This window comes from Sinocyclocheilus grahami, unplaced genomic scaffold (assembly GCF_001515645.1).
Source record: "Sinocyclocheilus grahami isolate Dianchi unplaced genomic scaffold, SAMN03320097.WGS_v1.1 scaffold61.1, whole genome shotgun sequence".
Classification (NCBI taxonomy): domain Eukaryota; kingdom Metazoa; phylum Chordata; class Actinopteri; order Cypriniformes; family Cyprinidae; genus Sinocyclocheilus; species Sinocyclocheilus grahami.
Window position 1 is genome coordinate 1,612,924 of NW_015505240.1, and position 13,127 is coordinate 1,626,050.

At 34.9% G+C, this 13,127-nt stretch overlaps 1 protein-coding gene across 2 annotated transcripts in view; it reads right to left on the reverse strand.

Moving 5' to 3' along the window:
- The window catches only part of LOC107584559 (collagen and calcium-binding EGF domain-containing protein 1), a 66,056-nt gene that overhangs the window by 4,917 nt on the left and 48,012 nt on the right, over nt 1-13,127 (reverse strand). For both annotated transcript variants that reach the window (XM_016271234.1, XM_016271233.1), the window contains 4 exons: nt 10,047-10,153; nt 7,478-7,586; nt 7,249-7,388; nt 1,263-1,298 (listed from right to left, as the gene is read on the reverse strand). In XM_016271234.1, the coding sequence (XP_016126720.1) occupies nt 1,263-1,298; nt 7,249-7,388; nt 7,478-7,586; nt 10,047-10,153 (392 nt within the window). The remainder of the gene's footprint in view (nt 1-1,262; nt 1,299-7,248; nt 7,389-7,477; nt 7,587-10,046; nt 10,154-13,127) is intronic.

Below are 13,127 nucleotides of genomic sequence, written 5' to 3' on the forward strand. Positions count from 1 at the left end.
ATTACAAAAAATATATATATATATATATATATATATATATAATTACTTCTAAAACGTAAGATAAACAATTAACAAAAAATATTCTTCATTAAAATGCTATATTTTGTTATTACCATACATGAGGAATAGACTACATACAGTTTAAAAGTTTTAAATACTGTTTTATTACTATTATTTAAATTTTAATTTCGGTAACACTTTCTTGTGCAGTGTCCTTGTTACACTACATGTAGTTACTACAGTAAAAACGATCAATTAGGGATAATTACATGCATCTAACCCTAAACCAAACCTTAATCCTAACACTATAGTAAGTACATGTAGTACATGTAGTAGTTAATTAATATTACTCACTATTTAAATGTATAATTACACTGTAACAAGGACACCTTAAAATAAAGTGTAACCTTAATTTATTACTAATAATGAATAAACATGAAAGCTCAAATACAAACCTGTAACAGACGTACACACACTATACACTATACCTTCTGGGTTTACCTTATTTGATGTTAAAATTCTATATCTACAACATAAGAGGCGCTTGCAATATCTCAAACATTTGCATAAACATTTGTGTAATTGTGAGTTATCTTCAGTGGATTTTAATGTAGAGTTTGTGTATAAACCAGTCTCCAAGCCTAGTCTTGTTTACTTTAAAAGACCTACATCAATTCTTCTATAACTTGAACAACTTTTGATATAATACTTGGCAAAAAACTCAATTTTTAGTATTGTTTTACTATTGTTTTTAGACCATGAGCTAACAGATCACTTGTAACAGTTAGACTTGAGAGTAAACAGCAGTACTATACTATGCTTGATATCTTTAAAATATCTGTAGTTCACAAACTTTGAGAGTTAAATAAAATATACAATTATATGATAATATAAATATATGATATGAAAGCTTTAATATACCATGATTATCTGTGGTGTATTGTGAAGTCCCTCCGTGTAATTTTACTCAATATTTGGACTAATCATATTTGCCATTTCAAGGACGTAATAATGGTGTTTTGACACTGTAAAATATCTGCAATTCATCCTGCCATCTATGATGTCATATTTGAACATTTTGGTCTTTAGTCATCGACCCGACGCCATCCAAGAGATTATTACGTTAGTGATGATCAGTCACCATTGATATTAAATGTCTTTATCCTGCTTTTCCAAATATTTGCACTCTGCACATGGAAAACAGCCCTTGGCCACAGCTTTGAAAAATAGTGAACAGAGATAAAGATAGATAGAAAAAATACCTTCATGCCATCTCTCCCTGGAGCCCCGGGTGGACCCTATGAACACAAAACACAAAAACATCCTCATTAAACACAACCATACATATCTACTAAAAAAAATACAGGACAAATATATAGGTTTAATTTTGTATGACTGCATAAGGGAAAGGTTTTCATTTTAAATCACAATTTCTATCAACACAAATAAATTAGAAAGAAAATAGACAAATATTCCATGTGGTCTCTCAATATGAGATCATGAAACGGCAAGCAAATAATTCGAAAAATGCAGTTTATATATTTTTTTTATTGCTAAAAAGTCATGCTGTAAAAATGTTTATTCATCAAACTTTAAAATTGTGCTCTTTGAATAAATATTTACTTATTTATGACTTAAAAGTACCTAAAATATACAATTGTTCATGTTTAAAATTTCAGTTTAGAAATATAATAATGTAATAAATAATAAAATAAAACAGAATTGTCCTTTTTAAAGAAAGAAAGAAAGACCTTTAAAATATTCAATTGTTCATGCTTAAAGTTCGGTTTAGAAATATTGTGACATGTGGCTAAGTATGGTGACCTATACTCGGAATTAGTGCTCTGCATTTACCCATCCAAAGTGCACACACACACACGCACGCACGCACGCACGCACGCACGCACGCACGCACGCACCGTGAACACTGCTCCAGCAGTGGGCAGCCATTTATGTTGGGGGTTCGGTGCCTTGCTCAAGGGCACCTCAGTCGTGGTATTGAAGGTGGGCGAGAGTGCTGTACATTCACTCCCCCCACCTACAATTCCTGCCAGTACGAGACTCGAACCCACAACCTTTGGGTTACGAGTCCGATTCTCTAACCATTAGGCCACGACTTCCCCGTAACAATCACATTTGTAACATGATTGTTAAAAACCGGGACTGTTAAACAATTAAAAAAAATACTAATTAATGAAACCTGCAGCTTTAGAATTGTCCTAAATAAATAAAAAATGAATAATATACAATTGTTCATGTCTAAAAGTTCAGTTTAGAAATGTTAACTGCTAAAAAAGTCTATCATGCTGTAAAAATATTGTGTTGTAAATACAATATAGTATATATATTTATTTATTATATGAATGAATGAATAAATAAATACATTTATGTTTAAAAGTTAATCTTTGAAAAAGGCTTTATGAAATGGCTTTTTATCTGACCAAAACCATATAACAGCTAAAGGCCAAATTAAGGACCCTTGGCACTCCAAGAAAGACACATTTAGATTAATTGAATTACAGATTTGATGGTCCTATTCATTCAACTCTCAAATATTTTCACACATCAAATCATGCCTGTCAAGACCTCTAGGGCAGATCTGAGCCATATTTGTACCAGAATGGAAAACATGATTCATCAATCTAAAAATACTGCATTGAACTCTGGGTTTTTATGTGGGTGATTAGAGAGAGCTGGTTCTGGGCCAACAGCAACGTCAACAGTCCTTCAGTAAAGACACAGAGTGCATGCATTCATGGATGGAGCGATTGTGACAGACGGGGGAGGCCCATGACTACACATGTTCAGGTTTCGGACAAAACACAACACAATCCCACAGACGCAACTGGTGGCAGCTCCTCAGACCGTGTTTTCCAAGAACACTGTTCCAAACTACATAACTTATTTATCAAAATAAAAACTGAAATGGTGAGCACTCTAGAACCGGTTATCTGTTATGAGCTACGACTCCAGAGCATTGAAGGGCTCAGGTTTCTACATCTAGGATTCATAAATTCTTACAATACTTCAGCAGTATTTTTCTTCATTGACGATTTGTGCTTCAGTGATGAGGTCCAATGCATTAAAAGTAAAAGGTTGACTCTATCTGAAGGGTTAACAGTTCGGCCTCGAGAAGCACACGGGCCAAAGAAAGCAACTCATGTGAAGTAACGCAGTCAGCCTTTTCTCTGTTATTTCCATTATCATTTGTCAACATCCAGAGGTAGGATGAATGTTGTGCTTCGGCATATTGAAAAATGTATTGTTTCTACACGCAAACTATAAAAAAGGCTTGGCACACAACCCGTTTTCTGGTAGGAAATATATCAAGCAACAATCAGAAAGAACAGGGGATCAAGCGTGATAAAGGAGGACAGATCATGTTAGAAGAAAAGCACAAAAAAGGAATTATATACAAAAAAAGGATGAAAGTGATTCCTGTTACCCGTTCTAGTTTCCACCCCACCTGCAAAGACGCCCCCCTTCAGAGAGTCAGAGATCATCCAGCTGAAGGTCAGGGGGTTTAGGGGACACGTGTTCAAACGCTGGCCCAGACAGTAACCCGGCTATAGGCTTGAGCCGACAGCATAATCTGAAAATCTGCTTTACTGAAGCTAAACACTCTGAAAAATTTAAGCTACATCTCTACTTATTTAAATAAAAATATATAATTTAAATGAAATTAAAAAACATATGTAATCATTTATAAAGTTATTAGTAAAATGTGTTAATTAAAATTAATATCAAAACAATTTATTAATTATGTATGCATAATAATTCAATAATTTATTAATCAATTTTAATATTAATATTATAAATTAAATATATCAATATTTTTTATTAAAAAAGTAAGAATGTTTGTTTAGATTATGAAAGTGTCTAAAGTGTTAAAGTGACACTATGTAAACTTAAAACCACATCCCTAATTTATTTAAATTAAAAAAATAAAATAAAAATGCAAATGCAAATTATATTATTCATAATGTTAATATTAAAATGTATTAAATAAAATAATATTAAAATCGAATAATATGATTATTCAATTATTTAAATACATTAAATATTAATGTTATAATTTAATACATATTTTAATATTTAATTATTGTAAAATAACATTTTAATTTGAAATTAAGGATGTTGATTTAATAAATAAAGTGTTACTTTGAACTTGCCATATCCATGCTTTAAAGTTAAAATTTTAAGAAATTAAATATTAATATTTACTAGTAAAATTTATATGAAATATTACAATTAATATAAAAAAATAATTTTTTTTTATATATCAGTCACAAACATTGCTGTATACAGTGGGTACGGAAAGTATTCAGACCCCCTTAAATTTTTCACTCTTTGTTATATTGCAGCCATTTGCTAAAATCATTTAAGTTAATTTTTTTCCTCATTAATGTACACACAGCACCCCATATTGACAGAAAAACACAGAATTGTTGACATTTTTGTTGACAGATCTGGCCAAGGTTACAAAAACAATTCTGCTGCACTTAAGGTTCCTAAGAGCACAGTGGCCTCCATAATCCTTAAATGGAAGACGTTTGGGACGACCAGAACCCTTCCTAGAGCTGGCCGTCCGGCCAAACTGAGCTATCGGGGGAGAAGAGCCTTGGTGAGAGAGGTAAAGTAGAACCCAAAGATCACTGCGGCTGAGCTCCAGAGATGCAGTCAGGAAATGGGAGAAAGTTGTACAAAGTCAACCATCACTGCAGCCCTCCACCAGTCGGGGCTTTATGGCAGCGAAAAGAAACAAACAAATATGTTGGATTGAATTGTTTTGCATTTTAAATTTGGGCAGCTTTCAGGTGTGGTCCTAAATGAAACATCAGATATGTTCTGATTGGCTGTGATTGTGCCCATCACAACCAATTATAAAAACGCAGAATCTGCATAGCAACGACCACACCACACCATGGCATTATGGTGCAACTGTATGCACAAGCAATCGCCACTCACATTTCTTTAAGCACATACAATGTAGTTGATTTGTACTCTAACAATACATTTTGTATGGATGATGGGATGTTACTGCAAGCAATATTTTGAAATATTATACATATAATACGCTTTTTATTTATTTTTTGGTGGTGTCAGTTTGATATGGCACAAAGATTAACAAAAACATTTTAATGGTACTTCAAATCACTGGCATAGTGTGTCTTGGCGCGATATTAAATGTAAACACAGTTGTTAATGTCTGAATGTAAATGATCAGGACATAAAAATGTGTCAAAATATTGGATCAGTCTATAAGGCCTTGCAGTGTAACTGTGTGATAAACTGACACAATCTCTTTACATAAATCTACATTTTGTCCCAAGCAGAAATAATCATGAGAAGCAGGATATTTTGTTGTAATCTCATTGGTCCAAAAGCCAACAACCACATATGCTGGAAGTGTGAAGACTCTTCAAATGATTTGAGTAAAAATGAAACTGATCCTGCACCTGCTGATCCAGTTTCAGTCTTACAAGGCTGCTGAAACTATTAAGCGCGCGTAAAAGCAAACATGAAGTGGAACTGCATCCAAAAACAAAGAATTCCATGGCTATGAGAGCTCAAAACTGATTAGGTCCCAAATGAGACCAGACATTACAGATTTACTCAGCATTCATGACCTTAGAGTAAAAATATTTCAAGTACAAATGCATCTGAAGTGTTTAAAGAAAACATTCAGTGACATTTCCACTGTCAACAACATACCGAATTGCTCAGTAGATCTACAAATATCCACGGCCGTGAACTTACTGTAAGACATTGTCTCCAGAGGCTACATAAACACATGCCGCAAAGTGATGATTCGGCTGAAAAGGTTAACATTAGAAAGTCTGCTGTGATTCACAGCACTTGTGATTTGAGTGTGAAAAAGTGTGTGTGAGAGATGATAATTCAGTATGTCTGTCAGTGTGGGGAAGAATGTGTGAAAGAGTAATGAGGGTTAACAGTCCGTAACCGGAAGTGTAATGCGTGTCACCGTCGAAAAGCGACCACAGGTCAGCGAGTTATAACACCTTCATGCTGTGTCTACAATGAAGCTTGGCTCAGTAAATCTGCAAATGCTCAAATTGAAAAATAAAGACGCTGTGCAACAATGAAGATCAAGTACAACTAACAATTAGGAAGTTACTCGGCATCTTAAGAATGTAAGTGTAATGTGATGTTTATAATCTTTACAGCAGGGGTGTTCAATTCTACTCCTGGAGCCCTGACTTCCTGCAGAGGTTATGTCTAAATGCCTGATCCCAGCAAATCTAGATTTCCAGCACTAAGAACAAGTGTCACAAGTTTTCAAACACAACAATACATCTATATTAACTATTTGATCCACTTCTGAAATATTGTACTTTTAAATAAATAAATTAATCAAAAAATATATTATATTCAGTGTTGTTATTGTTAATTAGTGCTATTAAAAATATTGTATATAATTGAAATAAAGCTGAAATATATATATATATATATAATACTAAAAGAACACTGATTATATTATAGTTTTATGTATTATTTTACTAAACAAATTGCTACATAATAAAAAAACATATGTGAATTCTTATGTTATTATTCATTATTTTTTACAAATATTTTAGCTTATATACCCCCCATCATTTCGAAAGCGGCTTTACAGAAAACAGTGTCTTAGTTTTCAAGTGAGGCGACTGTTACAAGAAAAAAAATAATATTTTGCAAATACTGTTTACTTTCATGTCATTTAGCTCCTTCAGGTGTCAACAGGTCTTTATTCGAGGTCTCAAGGGTCATTTAACAGTGACAGGTCTGTGTGTTATAGGAGGACTAGAACTAAACCTTAGCAGGAAAGTAGATTTCCAGGCATAGAATAGAGCAACCCCTGCATTACATCCTTGAACATGCTTTAGTACATCCTTTAGTAAGTCATAATAAATGTGGACACCCATCGAGACTCATATTAAACCACAAGCCATCCAGATGTCACAAGATAGATGCTGAGCCAAAGTGAGTTATCTTCATAGAGCTTAATGGTGCAGCAGAGACAAATGGCACTGGAAAGCAACACCAATGCAGTGTGTCCAAAGCGAAACATCAAGAATTAATGGGGCAGTGCAATCAGATTATGTGCTTATGCTAGGCTAAATATTATAATTATTACAGATGCAGGAGAATGAACTACACATTAGTCCTCAAATCTGACACTTCAGATACTGATTACAGCTGATGGTTTGTGAAGCTTCTAGGTTACTTATAAAGACTTATACTTACCACTTGGCCACGGCGTCCCTGTTTGATATGCGACAGGTCTGGTGAGGGTCCCATGGGCCCCATGTCGCCTCTGGGACCAGGCATGCCTGGTGGCCCCATTTGTCCTGGGAGACCAGGGGAACCTTTGGGCCCTGGGCTCCCTGAGAGAGACATAAAAAGTGACAGGTTTACAGAAGAATGGAATTAGGAAAAGAATGGAGAAAATAAAAAGCATATTAACAAAGCTCACCTGCAGGCCCAGGTGGCCCTGGAGGTCCAGGTAAGAATGAATGTGTCATCATCATCTTTTCATTGGTCATCTGTTTATTGACCTCTGTGCTGCTTGGCAATACGGCAATCTGAGGAAAGGAGAGTTATACAAAACAAGCGGATCATCCAGGGTCTCGCTGTTTCTTGCACTACAGGACTGGAAAAGACAGAACAGAAACATGACATGCACTAGTTTTTTGGTTCTGAAGCTCAATAGAACCAAGAATGTAAGATTAACAGTCAGTTTTACAAGAATAGTAATCCATAGATGAAAATAAATGTCATTATTTGCTCCCTCTTATGCTGATCCAAACCCAGTATGCTGTTATTTCTTTTCTGTGGTAAGAATCTTCAAGAAAGAATCTTCATGCTGCTCTGAAATAAAATAAAATAGTAAAATAAAAATGATAAAATGAAATAAAACAAATATATAATAAAATTGAATAAAATGACAAATTAAATACAATTAAATAAAAAATTAAATGACGACAATAGAATTAAATAAACATAAAAAAAATAAAGAAACGAATAAATAAAGGGCTTGGGAATAAAGAGCACAAGCCCAATGGACTACTTTTGTTTTTAATTTAATGGAGATTTTTTGACAGACATGTCACTATGAATGATTGTTCTTTAAGACGGGTCATAACTTTTTTGAAACTCTTGCATTATAACATAGCTTGGACTAACTTGAATCCGAAAAATAAAACTTCTTACCCCTTGGCTAACTGCTAGTTGGTCAAACTAGTTCTTAAGACACCATCTTAACATAGTGGCTAAATTTATGCAACTAGCCCCTGATTATTCAGCGACATAACTGAGTAAATTTGGTTAAACTATTCCTTTAAGAAAATGTATAAGGACGTTACTGTCACCTGATAGCAACTAATCTGAGGGAATGGCTAAAATATATAATATTACAAGGTAAATAAGAGAATTATAATTTAAACCAAAGTAACGTGAGCATGCAATATGATCTATAAATTGTAACATCTGTGTACATGCTGTTCTCAAAAACAGGAAATCTCTGAATTATTCCACTTGGTGCATGGACTGAGATCAGTGCCTGTTTTTTCCAAGTGTTCTTCGCAGAGTATTTAACTTCAAAGGACTCACTGGAAGTATCCATTACCTTCTAAACTCTGGACATCAGTGCACACACACACACACACACACACACACACACACACACACACACAGAGAGAGACCTATGAGTTATTGCCACACACAGTAGATACAGCCCTAGGCCTAGTGAATAAATCTGTGTAAGTGTCTGTGTCCAGCCTTTTGCAAGCAATTTAAATCTAATTTGTCATTGTTTCTGGTTTTGATTTGTGTCGGACTGCACATATTTCAATCCATGTTACACCGAGTGCCAATGTCAACCACTTATGATGCTGCGAGAGATTAGCAGAATTATGTGCCGTGAAAAACAGTCCATTTTGAATAAAAGATCTGCAGATTAACTAAAACACTACAGTTCTGTTCCAAAACCTAGGAAACATTGCAGTCAAATGCCTACATAGTAAACTACATTCTAAAGCACAATCCTAACAGTTATTAAACCTCATAAATGACTGATTTAGTACCAACGCAATAGTCTTTGCACTAAAATAGTATACTATGAATTTTACTTACATTTTTATATTGATATTATTAAGTATTGAATTACACACCGACCACAAACTTTTTGAAAACACTGAATTACATACTGACCAAAAAATATTTATATAATTATTTAAAATGCATTTAAATTTTTATATAATTATTACATTTTTATCATCATGGGTTAATTTTAACTGAGCTTGTCACATTGGATTCTGGAACTGCATTCTCCAAAAAGGCATCTTAAAAGGTAAAAATAATTTCACAGTTACTATACTATACTATACTATACTATAATATAATATAATAATATTTTAAACTGAAAAAAAAAAACCCATTAATAAATCTAAAAACACATTAATAATAAATAAAACATGAGCAAACCAATATAACCTTTTCCAAACAAAGCAATAGGTGGGAAATTAAAACAATGGACAGAAAAAAAAACACATTTGTAACAATTATATCAATGTCACCTTTTCATAAAACCATAAGTCTAGCCTCACTCTCACTAGTTCGTCACATTTTTTACTCTAAATTTTTTCCCCTCATAGTCTGCTGGACCACATGCACAAGAGCTATATATCATGCCGTGACCATGAGGGTGCTGAGTGGATCTGAGTGGTCTCACTTTGACTGCAGCCCGTCTAAACCGCATCACTGCGTTCAACGTGATTTCCTAGCCTGCAGCAAGGACAGACATAAGTCACACCACCAGATTGCTCAGCCGTTCAGCCCATGTTTTATCGCTTTTTATGTTGCCTATAAAGTCACCAACACATCCCTGAAGACTTGTATAACCTGAGTCCGACTTGCTTGTGAAACATTGGCAGGTAGGTTCTCGTTGGGTCGGCTCACGTCTATGAATGAGAACATGCATATAAAAGGAAATCTGCTGCTCGTTTTAGCGAATAAGCCTTGCAGGTGAAACTGGAAAAGGGCACCTTCTGTTCGAGTTGGAGAACGGTCATCTTCATCTGATGGAAGTCTTCACATGTGGCGGAGCACGTTCCTTCTTTCATGACATTGTCTGATTTCTCAAACAGTGGAGCTGCAAAGAAACAACATGAATGTGGAGCTTAAGGAAGGTTGTTGGACAAAACCAAAATTAATCAGCTAAGTGAAAAAGTCAATCCATGATGGAAAGAGATGAAAGAATTGTTATTGAATTATTAATGCACATAACTGATGCAATAAAAAAAGTTCACAATTAAAGCATTTCAAACTCAAAAATGGACCATGTGTCTGTATTTTTATGCATAGTGTGTTGTATCTTAGCTTAGCAATATGCTACCATCAAATTTCAACTAATTCAAATGTCGACAATTGTGAAAAAGAAGTACATTTTAGCATACTTTTAAAAAGAGAAATAACATAATAATATACTTAAGTGATAGTAGAATGTAATGTTTTTGGACACTTAATTGCATATTATTTATAATTAAGTTAAAATATCATAGTTTAAATTGATATTAAATGCAATTAGTTAAGAGTGCTTTTTGACTCACTTAAGCATGTAATTTCAATTAATTCCTTATTGTCTTTGAAATATTATATGTGCACTGCCAAATTTACTGACAAGCATTTATGGTAAACTAAAATATACTTTAATGTAATTTCTACTGAAACTTGTCATGTATTTAAATATTTTTGAAATGACAGATTGTCAATGAAGTTGCAATTTAGTAGATTTAAAATATTAAACTTTAAATGCAATATCAAACAGCACGATGTGCTTTAGTATGTTTGTCAACATCAAAATAAGTGCACTTTAAAGCACTGACAAAAGATTATTAAAACAATGTTTTAACAACTGTTTTAATAACATTTTAACAATGTGCACTTTTTAAAAGTGTACTGTTTAAGTACACTTAGGTGGCCTTTTATTTCTTTCATATTATATCTGCAAGTACATAAAAAAATCACATTTTTAAGACTGGAAATTCAAGTGCACATTCAATACAATTAAGTGCACTTCAAAAGGGGAATCTCAAATATGTGGTGTGTTTAGCTGTTGCCTCTGTAGAGTGTTCTAAATCAAAAGCTTATGAGATTCCATTTCAGTTAGTGTACTGCCTGCAGTCAGTAGGCATCAAGGCAGCTCACTAGGTTTCAGAACAGAGCTAAAGTTTCCATAAAAAATGGTCATAAACTTATAACAGGGATCTAAAGTCTTGCTCAAGGTCACAATGGAGGCTAATTCCATACATGAATCATCAGAAACATTCTAGCTCCTCATCAGAATGTACTAACTACTGTCATTCCTGTCAAAGGTCTGCTGAGTTATATCACAATCTCTTTAAAACTCCTACAGCTTAGTTTGACTCATAGCCGATAACCTCTTATGATCCACACACTGTAATCTCAGTGGTCTGGAATTCCCAGAATTCCTTTTTCGTACATCTGGATTGTTTAGGGTGACCATACGTGCTATTTTTCCAGGACGCGTCCTGGTCAGGATTTCTATATTGCCTAAAATATCTAGGTTTTGGCTTTGTTTGCATGTGCAGACCGATTGGTGTATGACATCAAAGTACCTCGAGAGCATTTTGAAAGCATAAGGAACCGTCTGTATGGTATTTTGATGTCATACACCGATCGGTCTGCACACGCAAACAAAGCCAAAACCTAGATATTTTAAGCAATATAGAAATCCTGGCCAGGACGCATCCTGGGAAAATGGCACGTATGGTCACCCTAGGATTGTTGCAAGCCTAAATGCCCTGAAAGGTCATCTTATTTTGCGCTCAAATTGACCCAAAAGAGAGGAAACAGCAGACAGAAAACTCTGAATGACTGATACGCTCCACAAGAAAGCCTAAAAGTAGACAGACAGAGGAGTGGAGAGGAAGGAGTGATTGATGCTAACCACGAGGGGTCAGTGGACTTCCTGCAGGGACAACTGAGGGACATGCAACTATTACAAAAAGTTAGGGATAAACCGAAATAAAAATTCTGGCCCGAAACCGAGAATTCTGCATGTACTTGGCCGAAAACTGAAACTGTGCGCTAATGCAAACAGGAGCAAGTATACTACATAGAAATTTACTGTCGGCACGTTATTTGAGTGGACTCTGCTTTTTCGGTGAGCATGAGAGGTGCATGACTGTAAAGCGTGTACAGCAATACACAATAAAGCACTATATAAATCCTTCATTCATTCATACATGAGTGGAGCGTTTGCATGGGTTGTGAGCAACTCAATGGAATGCACATTCATAGAGCGGAATACTGAGTGGAGTGTCACACTGCGCAGTGACGACAGCTACACTCAAAAAAAAATGCTGGGTTGTTTCAACCCAACTTTAGGTCAAATATGGACTAACCCAACCGTTGGGTTAAATTTTTACATACAATTTTTAACCCAAAATTTGGGTTAGTTCATACTTGACCCAAAGTTGGGTTGAAAAAACCCAGCATTTTTTAGAGCGTAGAGGGAGAGTGAAAAATGCGCGCTGAACACGGTGTGGCACGCCATATATTTTCGGCTAATCATTTTGGCTGTTTTTCTCTTTCGGGCTGAAATCTGAAAATGCCATTTTCGACCGATATTTTTCAGCGGCCGAAATTTCGATGCATCCCTACAAAAAGTTAAAATAATCACTGATGCTCCAGAAGGAAACACAATGCATTAAAGGGGTCATATGATGCGATTTCAAGTTTTCCTTTCTCTTTGGAGTGTTACAAGCTGTTCGTGAATAGATAAGATCCCTAAAGTTGCAAAGACTAAAGTCTCAAACCCAAAGAGATATTCTTTATAAAAGCTAAGACTCGTCCACAACCTCCTAAAACGCCTTGTTTAAACACGCCCCCACATGTCTACACCACTGTGTGGGAAGATTTGCATAACACCGCCCAAATGTTCAAGCAAAGAAAGAAGGCATAACTTTTATTCTCGCTGTAGTCTTTCATTTTATTCTCGCCTTTCATGTCGTGGAGACGCTGTGTGTTTCGTTGTGAAAGTGAAACTACTCAGTTTGGCCTTCCAAAAGAGGACACGACTAGAAATCAGTGGTTAAGTTGTA